General features: G+C 51.0%; 1 protein-coding gene across 1 annotated transcript in view; it reads left to right on the forward strand.

The window, feature by feature from the left end:
- Positions 1–316: 316 nt before the first annotated feature.
- tiam1a (TIAM Rac1 associated GEF 1a) overlaps positions 317–14,632 on the forward strand; it is a 90,086-nt gene continuing 75,770 nt past the window's right edge. The window contains 1 exon segment of the mRNA XM_056284335.1: positions 317–376. Coding sequence (XP_056140310.1) covers positions 317–376 — 60 coding nt within the window.

Raw genomic sequence — 14,632 nt, forward strand, 5'->3', positions numbered from 1 at the left:
TCCCACGTTAACGGAGAATTTAACTGTGCCAGACAGGGATTTGCTGATATGACCTTAAGCGGTAAAAAAATAATAATAGCAACCGGTAGCTAACGCGAGGTCTAATAAGAAAAGATAGCAGGCCCCCAGCCTGCTATCTTTGCTACCTGCTACCTATTGTGGCCCAGCAGCAGATTCATTATTCATCCTCTGCCTTCACGAGGCTGGCGATAATGACTTTATCAGATCCGGCGAGGTGGGCGGATACGTGGCAGGAGAACGGGCCTCCTCGCCGCGTTGCGCGAGCCATTTTTTCGTGTGCCTTTTTGTAGATACCATGTTCATGAACGTCAACAGTGATGGAAATGGCAGGGGGAAGGAAATGGAATATCGTCTGGTGAGCACTGGACAAAATTGGAGTAGCAGCGGCCCACCCCCCACCCCCACCCCCCGATTTGTATGCCTGCTCCTGCACCTCCTTCCTGATAATGCCGCCCCGACACCCAACCGCCACCGACCGAGACGCACAATATGGGTAACGTATGATAACAGTCGACAGGTGGGAGGTCTGTCAGTCAGAAAAAGGCCGTGTTCAGCTCAGGTGTAGAGTTGTACACACACACACACACACTGCACCTTCTGCACAGACTGTAGTTGATCTGTGAACTTTAACCCCTCACTACTGTAACCGGTCACTGCTCATATGATGGAAAAACAACCAGAACCCCACCACCCCCACCCCCCCGGGATTTCAGGTCTTCCTGTGGGATTTAGAAAGCACCCATCTGTTCAGCTATGCCAAAACACTCGTAAAACCCAGCACAGGCCGATGCAACCGACAAACCTCTAAAAAACACAACTTGCATGCCACCCATCCACCTTTAATTGGTGTTGTTCAGTCCGTGGCGTGTATCAACACGCCATGTCAGCCACTGCTCTGGATCGGCTGCAACCGCCAGCCGCCTCCTCTCCACTCCCCGGATAATCGCATTACTGTCCAATAACAGCATGTTTGGGTAAGAGTGTGGGAACATGTGTCGAAATAGCTGTACATCCTCCCGGCTTGCTTATTTCCTGTTTCAGTTGGCTCTCAGCGGGACGTGACCTTCTTCTGCATCCAAATACGTGGCTGGATAACAACAGAGATGGACTGAGAGAGAGAGAGAGAGAGGGGGGAGAGAGGGAGGGAGAGGGAGGGAGGAACGTCTGACTGGGAAAGGAACAAGGTCTTTATAGGTACGACGGACACTGACAGGCTGACACATACTGTATATAGACACACACACACACACACACACACACACTCACACACACACACACACACACACACACACACACACACACACACAGAGACACACACCCAACGCAAAACGAATGGTGATACACAGGAGGAGCTGCACAGCTTTTGTCTGCGTTTGGTGAGGAAATGTCACCTCGTGCCTAGGGGGTGCTGAGTGTGTGTGCGTGCGCGTGCGTGTTTGCGCGCGCGCGTGAGTGCGCGCCACTCCTGTCCCTCCCCTGTGGTGGATGTGACAAGTCCTTTGTTGGGTGGAGCAGTTATACCCACCCTGTCACTCGTCCCGACATGTTCCCTTCTCTAAATGTTGAATACTTTCAAGCAGCGGCTCCATCGGAGGCTGCTCGGGAGGAATCGCGTGTTGCGTAACACCGCCTTTTGTCTCCCAGGGCTTCTGGCCCGGGCTCTTTCTTGGTCTAGACGTTTTGTGAATGATATAACAGGTCCGGAGAAAGCTAAAACGTGTTATGTCATTTTGGGGAATAGAAAATTGCGGAATCATCAGTTACAGATTCAAATGCCGTGTGTATACAGGCTGCATGGGCTGGGTGTTGCAACTCGACGACTCTAGAGTTTTCAGGAATCGAGAATCAGGAACGATTTACGAAAGAAACAAAAGTCCGCTTTCCCCCGGCCCCACAGCAGTGCGACGACAAAGGACAAAAACACATGTCCCAAATTTCCCAGAAATGACACCACCAAAAACCTACAAGAACAGAACAAAGCCAAAAAATTCATTCGTTCATTCTTCATTATCAGCAGCTTCTCCGGGGTCGGGTCGTGGTGGCAGCAAGCTAAGTAGGGCACTCCAGACGTCCTTCTCCCCAGCAAGGCCAGCCAGCTCTTCCTGGGGGGGGGGGGGGGATCCCAAGACGTTCCCCAGTTTGGACATGTAGTCCCTCCAGCTCCTCTTGGGGGATCCCAAGACGTTCCCAGGCCAGTTTGGACATGTAGTCCCTCCAGCGAGTTCTGGGTCTACCCCGGGGTTTCCTCCCAGTTGGATGTGCCCGGTAAACCTCCAAAGGAAGGCGCCCAGGAGGCATCCTGATCAGATGCCCGAAGCACCTCACCTGGCTCCTTTCGACGCGAAGGAGCAGCGGCTCTACTCCGACCTCCCTCCGGATGTCCGAGCTCCTCACCCTATCTCTAAGGCTGAGCCCAGACACCCTACAGAGGAAACTCATTTCAGCCGCTTGTATCCACGATCTCACCCTTTCGGTCAGTACCCAAAGCTCATGACCATAGGTGAGGGTTGGAACACAGACTGACTGGTGAATCGAGAGGTTTGCCTTCCGGCTCAGCTCCCTCTTCACCACAATGGTCCGGTACAACGTCCACATTACTGCTGATGCTGCACCAATCCACCTGTCAATCTCCCGCTCCATCCTACCCTCACTCATGAACAAGCCCCTGAGAAGCTTGAACTCCTTCACTTGAGGCAACAACTCATCTCCAACCTGGAGGGAGCAATCCACCATTTACGGTAGAGAACCATGGCCTCAGACTTGGAGGTGCTGACTCTCATCCCGGCCATTTCACACTCAGCTGCAAACCGCCCCAGTGCGTGCTGGAGGTCGCGTTCTGATGACGCCAACAAAACCACATCATCTGTGAAGAGCAGAGATGCAATTCTGAGGTTCCCAAAATGGACACACTCCTCACCTTGGCTGCTCCTTGAGATCCTGTCCATGAATATCACAAACAGAATCGGAGACAAGGGACAACCTTGGCGGAGTCCGACACCCACCGAACACCTGTTTGTTTGACTTTGTGCCGAGAATGCGGACACAGCTCTCACTTTGGTTATACAAGGACAAAGCAAAAAGAAAAAAAAACAACAAAAAAACAAAAAACAAACACAAACACAAACAGTTAACAACACAATTCACTGAGTGCAACACAGTCCAAAACTTCCACTGTCCAGAGAACGAACGCCAGCCAGGATGACTGTCGGAACTGCCGGTCTACATGGGCTAGCAGTAAGCCTAACCTGCCCCACTTCCGCATCCTGTCAGACCTCCCTCGGTGTTTCCTCTTCGGGCACAGCTCTGGTCAGGGTCGTGGTCCTTGGGCCTGACCGGACGCAGCAGACCAAGCTCTCCCAGCCAATCCAGCGCCAGCTCTCCCAGCCATCAAACGAAGATGGTACCACTGCATGATACTGGCTCAACTCGACCCTACTCTATTCGACTCTACTCGCTTTACTTTTTGGGATTTCGTTTTCCACTGCAGATAGTACCCCCTCCCGGCGAAGCCCCGCTGGTCATTTGTGGGCGTGTTGACTAGTTTTTTTTAAAGATTTTATTTATATTTAAATAAATATACATATATTTATATTTATTTACATTTATATTTTATTTCATTTTATTCATTTATTTATAGTGGTATTTTCATGTCACCTTTTATGATTGGCTCAGCTCACTTGGAACCTTGATGGAGGTGGTACCAAAAAAAGTACCCGGTACCAGGTACCCCCCTAACTTTTGCCCAATGGAAAACCAAAAAAAAGCGAATAGAGCTGAGTTGAGTCGAGCCGGTACCATGCAGTGGAAAAGGGGCAGAATTGGACGGTACTGGGTGAGGCCGCCGCAAACATGACTTCGCGCCGCCATCTTCCCACACCGGAAGCAGAAAAATGTGTACAGATGTGTAAAACCAGCACAGTGTTTCACAAAACCTCATCCTCTCATCCAAAAGATGTCCATGTATGCCATCATTCATAGCCACAGTAAATACAAGGGACACAGGAAAGTGGATGTCTGTCCTTAAATGTATGTCTCCAGACATTTCGCATTGCCAGTGTTACGTAACGCCTCTCTGTCCTCCACACACCGCCTCGTCTTACTGTCGTCACGTCCAACTGCTGCGATGGAGATCATGTTGAGGTCTGGTTGGATATCCCTGCGCAGGCGCCCAGCACCCACCGAGAACACGCTGCACACACACACACAACTCCATTATCAGAGTTTAAAGACACACAAATGACGCGTTGTGGCACTTAGCGTGAAATTTAATTTCCAAAACGTGATTTACTCTGGAAAAAAAATAATAACTGGTGTAAACTGTGTACACTGGGTAGCCTGGCCGCGGTGCAGGTGCAACCCCAGAACAGAACAGTCTGTGAGGAGGGTCTCGGACAAGAGGCAGCATTCAGGGTGAAACTCGCTAGCTTTCATTTTCATGGCATGCAGGTGGACCCATAAGCCGCGCAGCCACTGAAACCTGCCCGCCATAAACGCGCACGTGCGTGTTGCACGTGGGAGCTAAAGGAAAGAGAATTAGCGAAACCCTTTTTGTGAACTCGTGCTTCTGTTGCTTTCGTTACTGAAAGCCCGAGAATGCTGCAGTGTTGAGTCAAGGGGTTCGGTTTAAAACGGTGGCAAAAACCTGAAAATACAAAATGAACCATAAGTAGTTGGGCAGCACGGTGTCCCATTGGTTAGCACTGGTTCCTCACAGCAAGAAGGTCCCGGGTTCGAACCCCAGTCCATCCCGGGTCCTTTCTGTATGGAGTTTGCATGTTCTTCCTGTGTGCGCGTGGGTTTCCTCAAAACGACATGCATGTTAGGGTTAATACTCCTGCCTGTGCCCCTGAGCAAGGCAGTGGAAAGAACTGGAGTTGGTCCCCGGGCGCTGCGGCTGCCCACCGCCCCAATACAATAGGATGGGTTAAATGCAGAAAACAAATTTCTTTGTAAGAAGACAATGACCAAATAAAGTGGTTTTTCTTTAGCTCGGAAGCCCGATGTGAGAACAGCATGTGGTTCTCAAGGAAGTGCGTCAGTCGACTGAACTACCACCGCTACTCGCTGTGCGCCTCCTCTGGGGAAAGTTCACAGTCATTCGAGTTTTGCTGACAGTCTGGTTAAGTTTGGGTATGCAGGGAATTTGACTTGGTGGGATGCTCCTCATTACAACACAACAGCTTCAAAGCTGAGAAAAACTACGACTGTCCAACGACATCTAAATCTCTAGACATTTCCACTTCCGGTGTGGGAGGATGGTGGCGCGAATCCACGTTTGCGGCGGCCTCACCCAGTACCGTCCATGCAGTGTCTTTGTCCGCGTCTGCGTTTGTTTTGTCTTCGTTTGACGGCTGGGGGAGCTGGCGCTGGATCTGCTGGGAGAGCTTGGTCTGCTGCGTCTTGTGGGCCCAAGGACCACGGCCCCTGCCTGGAGCTGCGACCGAGGAGGTAACACCGAGGACGGTCTGACAGGACGCGGAAGCGGGGCAGGCTAAGCTAACTGCTAGCTTATGCGGACCGGCAGTTCCGATAACACCGAGGGCGGTCTGGCGGCGGCCTCGCCTGCTTTGACTGTGGTGTTTTTGGTGTCGTTGTGTTGAGTGCGGGGAGGTGTGTCGAGGGTGTGTGTTTGGGAGAGCTGGCGTTGGATCGGCTGGGGGGGGGGGCTTGGTCTGCTGCGTCCGGTGGGCCCAAGGACCACGGCCCCTGCCTGGAGTAGCGCCCGAGGAGGAAGCACCGTGGGCGGTCTAACAGGACGCGGAGGCGGGGCAGGCTAAGCTAACCGCTAGCCCATGCAGACCGGCAGTTCCAGCAGTCATCCTGGCTGGCGTTCGTTCCCTTGGACAGTGATTTTGTGTAGTTTGCAATATATGTGTTAGTTTAGGTATATGTGTTAGTATGTGTGTTGTAGAAGTCTTGTGTAGTTTTTGGATATTTGTTTGTGCCTTTGTGTTGCACTGCGGTGGGTTGAGGGAAGCGACATTTCGTTTTGTTCCATGTAGGGAAGTCCACGACATGCGACGTGAAATACAGTGTTCCTGATTCCTGATCTGAGGTGGCAAGTGGGTCACGAATCTGGTTGATGATGAAGACCTTTCTGTGTACCGTGCCATGAGGAATAATAAACTGCCAGACTGATGTGGTGAAACCTGCAAACAGCAGGTCAGCAAGGTGCAGAATCCACACTGCAGACTCCTGCCGTGTACAGCTTTGCTTTGGTATAAATCAGTTTTAGACATGAAAACAATTCATCACTCGAGCTTAACACACGACCTGAAGCAAGTTTTAATAAAAACAACGACTGCTAGTTTTTAAGTGTGTCATCGAACCCGTGCTAAGTCATATTTAGCATGTCAGCTGCGTGCGGCAGTTTACATGTACTTGTTTGTTGTTTTTTACTGAGTTTGGGAGGCATGTTTTTTTTCTTGAACACGTGTTGTTTAGGTGTTATTCTGTGGACAGTGGACCTCTAGGTGAGCCCGGATGTGTGGTTGGGTTTTGTAGTGCATGTGTGCTTGTGTGTGGGTTTTTGTTTTGGGTGTGGAACTCCGGGTCAGGGAGCAAGCAATTAAGCAGAGGACACGTCAGGGCTTAGAGGCCCGGACCCAGCACCCATACTGGGAGTCAACTGGCAAGCCGGGGGGAGGGGGGGGGGGAGACAGAGAGAGAGAGAGAGAGAGAGCAAGAGAGAGCAAAAGAAAGAGCGAGCAAGAGAAAGAGCAAGAGAGAGCTAGCAAGAGAGCGAGAGGGAGAGAGCAAGAGAGAGAATAAGAGAGAGAGCAAGAGCGAGCGAGATAGCGAGAGAGCGAGAGAATAAGAGAGTGCGAGCAAGAAAGAGAGCAAGAGCGAGCAAGAGGTCGAGAGAGAGAGCAAGAGCGAGAACAAGAGAGAGCGAGCAAGAGAGAGCGAGAGAGCAAGACAGAGAGCAAGAGAGCGAGCAAGATAGCAAGAGAGAGCGAGAGAACAAGAGAGTGCGAGCAAGAAAGAGAGCAAGAGAGAGAGAGCAAGAGAGAGCGAGATCAAGAGAGCAAGAGATCGAGAGAGAGCAAGAGAGAGAACAAGAGAGAGCGAGCAAGAAAGAGAGCAAGAGAGAGAGAGCAAGAGAGAGCGAGCAAGAAAGAGAGCAAGAGAGAGAGAGCAAGAGAGAGCGAGATCGAGAGAGAGCAAGAGAGAGAACAAGAGAGAGCGAGCAAGAAAGAGAGCAAGAGAAAGAGAGCAAGAGAGAGCGAGATCAAGAGAGCAAGAGATCGAGAGAGAGCAAGAGAGAGAACAAGAGAGAGAGAGAGCGAGAGAGAGAGCAGGAGAGAGCGAGAGAGCAAGAGAGAGAGTCAGAGAGAGAGCAGGAGAGAGAGAGAGAGAGAGAGAGAGTCAAGTTAAGTCAAGTCCATTTATTAGTGTAGCCCATTATCACAATTTACAAATTTGCCTCAAGGGGCTTTACAGCAACACAACATCCTGTCCTTAGACCCTCGCGTGGGATCCAGAACAGCTCCCTAAAAACCCTTTAACGGAGACAAATGGGGAGAGAGCTCAGGCAGAGCAGCAGAGAGGGGATCTGTCCCCCAACACAGATGTTCAACGAGAGATCTGATTGTCAAAACCCACATTTATCCCGTTCACATTCCAGCCCGGCAGCTGACGTTCAGACTGATGCGTCTTGTCGTAATCCGGCATCCGGCTCATAAAACGGAAACCGTCTCAGAGAAAAACCCTCACTGAGTATTTATAACGCACAGGTTTTCAAGTCGTTCACACTGAAACGCTGGAGGATGTTTCTGTTGCCCCGCAGAAAGGACACACATTGGCGGGGGGGGGGGCGAACGAGAGCGCGAGAGAGGAGGGGGGGGGTCAAAGTGAGAGATGAGAGTGGAGGGGGGAGGGAGGGGAGAGAGCAGTGTGTGTGTGTGTGCGCGAGCGCGGAGGGGAAGAGCGAGGAAAAAAGGGGGGCGGGTTTAAACACACACACACACACGCACACACACGCACACACGCACAGACACGCCGCGTGCAGTCGCGCTCCCCCTCCGCCCGGCAGTCAGAGTGGTGCGGGCGTGCGAGCGGCGGCATGTGTGAGGAGCGCGTACGCATGGAGACGAAGGCTGCGCCGGAGCGCAGGAGCCGGTTTTGGGAAGCGTCTCGCTGAGACACGCGGAGTCACACGCGCTTCCGAGAGGACGCGGACTTACGGGTGTTGCTTCGCGAAAAGGGGGATTTACTGCTGCGTAAAAGAGACACCGCTAGGACCGACACAGAGGTAAGGGCGATTTATTTTGGACTCCGGGGAGAGAGAGAGAGAGAGAGAGAGAGAGAGAGAGAGAGAGAGAGAGAGGGGGGGGGGGGGAGAGAGAGAGAGAGAGAGAGAAGGGTTAACTTGGGTGTGAAAGATAAATGACTTCATGTGCGTTAGAAAGATTTGTGGATCAGCCAGTTGGATGAGTATTTCCTTTCCAATTGTGTGTCTGAGAAAGAGAGAGAGAGAGAGAGAGAGAGAGAGAGAGAGAGAGAGAGAGAGAGAGAGAGAGAGAGAGAGAGAGAGAGAGAGAGAGAGAGAGAGAGAGAGAGAGAGCGAGAGCGAGAGAGAGAGAGGGGTGTTTAAAGTTAGAATGAGGGTGGGGGGGGTCCCTATTTGTGCATTTGTTACTTTGCTGGCTTTAGGGTACCAGCTTTTCACAAATGGTGTGCGCGTGCGCGCGCGCGCTTGGTTGAGAATGTGTGTTAAATTGTGTGTTGACGAGGCAGAGTTGTCTTTCTGACAACGTGCCTTTTCATGAAAGTGTGATTTCTGTCATCTTGCTAATATGAAGAAGCACTTGGTGGCTGCCTTCTGTCGTGCTGTGCTCTCTCTCTCTCTCTCTCTCTCTCTCTCTCTCTCTCTCTCTCTCTCTCTCTCTCTCTCTCTCTCTCTCTCTCTCTCACAAACACACACACACACACACACACACACACACACACACACACACACACACACACACACAGGAACATTGCACAAAAAAAAAAAAACGGAAAACGAAACAACAGCCAGCCCAGACACACATTTCGTTGAAATGCGGCGGTCGTTCATAGGCCAGTGAGCACGCTGATGAGAAGAGCGTATTAATCATTAATGCTCTCAGCGGGACATCGCCTGGTTTCCATCTGTAGGCCGGGTTCGGGCGATAAGGACGTGTCGTCACAGCGCGTGGACCGGCGGCACCTGCGCCCCGCGGAACCAGCAAACACGTTGCCTGTTGTTGGCAACGTTGTATCTGATCGAGCGACGCGCGCGCGAGAGGAAGGGGAGTGTGGCGCCAGGCGCAGAAAGAGAGAAGGGAGAAGAACATAGATGGCGATAGCGAGAGAGAGAGAGAGAGATACTTTCAAACGCGCACTGTGGGAAACGCGGAGGGGCCGGAGAGCCGGTGGGGTGACGCGGGGGGGCGGGGGGAGACGGAGGAGTGAGTGGTGAAGGGAAGACAAAGAAGAAGAAGACAGAAGAAGTGTTTTTGGAAACACCGGCGAGAGGCGGCGAAAAAGTAGACCCGAGAACCGACATGACGGGGCAAAGACGGCGTAGTCGAGGAAGACTGAATATGCGTAGTAAAGGAGGACTAAACGGGGGAGACTCGGCACACTCGTGAAAAGCGGAAGTGCCAATAGACTCTCTTACCATCTGCTTTATTCGCAGTTTATACGAGGTCACGCCGTGGCCATGCATGTTGCACATGTGCGTGTTTGTTGTTGGTCTATATGTATGGTCTTGTAGGTGTGTATATAGGATTGATACCTCTGGTTTTGCTAGACCTGTTCCGGCAGCCCACAACACAACAAGGCGACATTTTACAAACGCAAGTATCGCTCAAAATCCGCTCGCGCTCTGCATTTGATTGGAGATGGAGAAGCCGCCTCTTGCGCTGGCCAAAATGCGCGCGCATACTGTGTGTGACGTAGGTGATGAAAGGGTCCTGAAGATTTACCTGCCAATACATGCTTGTTTGGTACTTGCTGTTGCTGGTAACGTCAGTAGAGCAACTAATACAGGAATACGGAGGTCTTGAGTGTTGTTTCTAGTCCCCCACCCTGACGTGACTGCAGGGGAGCCGCGCTACACCACCCGCAGCGCTTTACGCCTTCGGCATAGCCGCCGTGCGCGGAGGGAGAAGGCAGAAAACGGGAAGTTGGAAGAAGAAGTGAAGTTGTGGTGAGCTAGCAGATGCAACGGAAAGCTCCGCAGCACAACAGCGCAGCATCAACAGCTGAGAGCCAGTTTTCCACCCTGGCTTGTTTCTGTGGCACGGGGAAAGTGCAGACACAACAGACTCCGGTCTCATTTCTGCTGGATCTCTGGGATGAGGGCTGCTCAGACAACAGCCATGTACCACCATAGGTGTCCGTAACAAGACAAGTCTTGGGGGCGTCCGGCCGTATATTCCGTTGCTACCAACACGGGGATCGCCGGTTCGAATCCCCGTGTTACCTCCGCTTGGTCGGCGTCCCTACAGACACAATTGGCCGTGTCTGCGGTGGAAAGCCGGATATGGGTTTGTGTCCTGTCGCTGCACTAGCGCCTCCACTGGTCGGTCGGGGCCCTGTTCGGGGGGGGCTGGAGGGAATAGCGTGATCCTCCCGCGCGCTACGTCCCCCTGGCGAAACTCTCACTGTCAGGTGAAAAGAAGCGGCTGGCGACTCCACGTGTATCGGAGGAGGCACGTGGTGGTCTGCAGCCCTCCCCGGATCGGCAGAGGGGGCGGAGCACAGACGGGGTAATTGGCCGGATACAATTGGGGAGAAAAGGGGTTGGGGGAGGACGGGACAAGTCTTTGGGACTGTAACTTTGAATTGGGCGCTGTTTTGCTTCTGCTCGTTGTCTTTTTATCACGACAACTGTGCACCACCAAGTCCCCGTAGTGGCAAAATGAATCATCATCATCAATATTTCAATCAACATTTCTCATAATAGAATCCCTATTACAGAAGATCCGCGTGACTCATCTGACAGATTGTTCGTCAAGTCAATGAAACACAAAACGTGTCTTCAAGCACGATCGCCACACACACTGTTTCTTCTAGTTAGGACAGGGAGAAGTGGTATAAGTGTAAGCAGACTAGCTGTGCCACGCGGCAGACAGGCCACAGCATCCATGCGGCCTTCCTCCACACAACTGTTGTTCTGCAACGACTGAGTCCCCGAGTGCTCCAGATCCGGATTTTATTACTGACCTTTACCTCCGGTGACTTTCTGTCATTAAGCGGAACAATAAAGTTTCTCTCTCTTTTGCCCTTGCAAGCTCCCCCCTTCCCCCTCCCCCTCACCTCTCTCGTTATCTCTGCAACAATCCACCGCTTCAGTTCACCGGTGCCATGAGGAAGTTGAACATTGGCAGGGGTGGCGTTGTGATCAGGAAGTGATCCATAACGGGCTTTTATGTGGCAGATAGGAACTGGTTTGGTTTGTGTGTGTGTGTGGTGTGTCTGTGTGTGTGTGTGTGTGTGTGTGTGTGTGTGTGTGTGTGTGTGTGTGTGTGTGTGTGTGTGTGTGTGTGTGTGTGTGTGTATATGCATCTACAGTACAGATATGTGTGGAAACATTGTATCCATTAAGATAGCTGATAATGTATACGAGTCAGTGGCGGAATAGGGCTTGCTTGAGTGAGCCCTGCAGGCAGTGTGTGTGTGTGTATGTGTGTGGTGTGTGTGTGTGTGTGTGTGTGTGTGTGTGTGTGTGGTGTGTGTGTGTGTGTGTGTGTGCGTGCCTGCTGACCCAGAATGGTATACTATTATCTAAGTTAAGTCACTAATTAAAAGACAGCAGTCTGACATTTGTTTGCATCTGCTCTCTGCACCCATACGGACAGACCCATACATAGCATGCGTGCACACTGAGGAAGTCTGCAGATAATAAATAAATATATAAATAAATCACAGCTACATATACGCGGTCCTCGTGCCTCGTCTAATCATTATAAATCTCGGGGCTGGCACTAAGAGTGCACTGGCTCGTGCATCCTCCGTGGCTGGGTAATAATCATGACAAATCAAATAATATAAATACCACCTTAAATCCCTCTGCCCCTTTTCACGTGACGCACCTATAGGCCATTACCCGGCTAGTCCTCAAGTAAAGCCCTCTGAAGTGCTCAGGTTGGCTCGTCCTGTGTACCACAAATTACTGGCTGGATGTGCGAATATATTCACCCAAATTTCCCCCTCTTCTTTAAATAATAATAGAGAAAGAAACGAAGTAAACTTTTACTGTGCATTTCCTGCCGTAGGGAACGAACGGCTGACATCTTGTAACTCATGCAAGGGGGGTGTTGCGTCATCGGCTGGATATGATTGGCTGGTCGCAGGTTTCCATGGGCTCCATCCTGGTTGTCATGGGATGTCCTGTGGTTGCTATGCACCTTAAACCACCTACTAATGCCCTAGCAACCATCCAGTAAGCACCTTACAACACTTTCGGCTAGCCCAACCATTTCCCCCAGCAAATTAAGATCAACTTCCTGGTTGTTGTTGTTATCATTATTATTATTATTATTATTATATTATTTTTATTATTTTTATTATTGTTATCATCATCATCATTATTATTATAATCATCATTACTATTGTTTTTTTGTTGTTATTATTATTACTATTATTATCATCATCATCATCATCATTATTATTACTATTATTATCATCATCATCATCATCATCATCATTATTATTATTATCATCATTACTATTGTTTTTGTTGTTGTTATTATTATTACTATTATTATCATCATCATCACCATCATCATCATTATTATTACTATTATTATCATCATCATCATCATCATCATTATTATTATAATCATCATTACTATTGTTTTTGTTGTTATTATTATTACTATTATTATCATCATCATCATCATCATTATTATTGTTGTTGTTGTTATTGTTATTGTTGTAATATCCTAGCAACCCCCAAGTCTTAACTCTAAGCAAATGCCCTCACATCTGCATTCAGCACACTGAATATGACCAGACTGTTGTCCTCGTGACCTTGTGGTGGGGCAACACAAATACCCTCAATTTATGATTAGAACAATACATACGTACCATGCACTTTCACGTGCCTGTGGCGGGCACGATAAAGGGATGATGTAATTAACATAAAAGGGCTGATAACGTACGCGCGCGCACGCGCACGCGCGCACACATTTAACATACAAGCTCTCTCCGGCTCTCAAAAATCTCTCCCTCTCTCTCTCTCTATTTCCTTTGTTTGTACGGCAGGGGAAAGTCATTCTCTGCTTCTCTCATTTTCTACCCACTCTTCTTCGCCAGGGCTCATCTCCGTTTCTCAGTGGTCCACTTATTCCTCCTCTTAAGCAAATACCGCGTTTCTGAACCCCCCCCCCCCCGCGACCCCAACTCCCAGTCCCAGTCCCCCCACGCACACACCATCAAGCTGTTTAAATGTTTGTGTTAGACTGCGTGCCTGTGGAAGCGCGCTCTCTCGCTCTCTCTCTCTCTCTTTCTCTCAGCGCTCTCTCTCTCTCTCTCTCTCTCTCTCTCTCTCTCTCCTCTCTCTCTCTCTCTCTCTCTCTCTCTCTCTCTCTCTCTCTCTCTCTCATTGTGTCGCTGTCTCTCGCACCTTTCTGCCACCATCATTGACAGGCTACAGGCCAGGGATAGAAAGAGATGACGGAGGGCTGTGAAAGGGGAGAGAGAGAGAGAGAGAGAGAGAGAGAGAGAGAGAGAGAGAGAGAGAGAGAGAGAGAGAGAGAGAGAGAGAGAGAGAGAGAGAGAGAGAGAAAGGAACGGACCATTAAAGGGAGACATTCTGTTCTCTCCCCTCCGTTTCCCTGTGTGGGTTAGTTTCGTAGTGATGTATAATTGATGCGGCCTGTCTGTCATGGCGGCGTGCCGGAGAGGGTTCGGGACAGCGTGCCCGAGACTCGGGTCGCCTGTTTGATGCTTAACCGCTTGTGTTCGTGCAGAGCTGGAGCGGGTCCGTGGCCAGTGGCGGAGCGGTGAGCTGCTGTGATTGGCTACGTCACGCGTGTTTGCCTGCAACGCGCGTGCCGCTCTCGCCGTCTCTTAACAACGTCACTCGTGTGTGGTGGTGGTGGTGGGGCGTCCGGGTAGCGTGGCGGTCTATTCCGTTGCCCATCAACACGGGGACCGCCGGTTCGAATCTCCGCGTTACCTCCGCTTGGTCAGGCGTTCCTACAGACACAGTTGGCCGTGTCTGCGAGTGGGAAGCCGGATGTGGGTATGTGTCCTGGTCGCTGCACTAGCGCCTCCTCTGGTCGGTCGGGGCGCCTGTTTTTTTTTGGGGGGGGGTGGCTGGGGGGGTAGCGTGATCCTCCCACTCGCTACGTCCCCCCCTGGTGAAACTCCTCACTGTCAGGTGAAAAGAAGCGGCTGGCGACTCCACATGTATGGGAGGAGGCATGTGGTAGTCTTGGGGGGCGGGGGGGGGGGGGCGGAGCAGAGACGGGACGGCTCGGAGGAGTGGGGTAATTGGCCGGATACAACTGGGGAGGAGAAGGAGGAAAAACATCGGGAGAAAAAAAGTAGCTCGTGTGGTTGGGCAGGACGGCAGAGCGGTAAGGGGGGGTGGGGTGGGGTATGAGGGGTGGAAGGAGATTGTCAGTCGTCA

The sequence above is a fragment of the Lampris incognitus genome, chromosome 8 (assembly GCF_029633865.1).
Source record: "Lampris incognitus isolate fLamInc1 chromosome 8, fLamInc1.hap2, whole genome shotgun sequence".
NCBI classification, from domain to species: domain Eukaryota; kingdom Metazoa; phylum Chordata; class Actinopteri; order Lampriformes; family Lampridae; genus Lampris; species Lampris incognitus.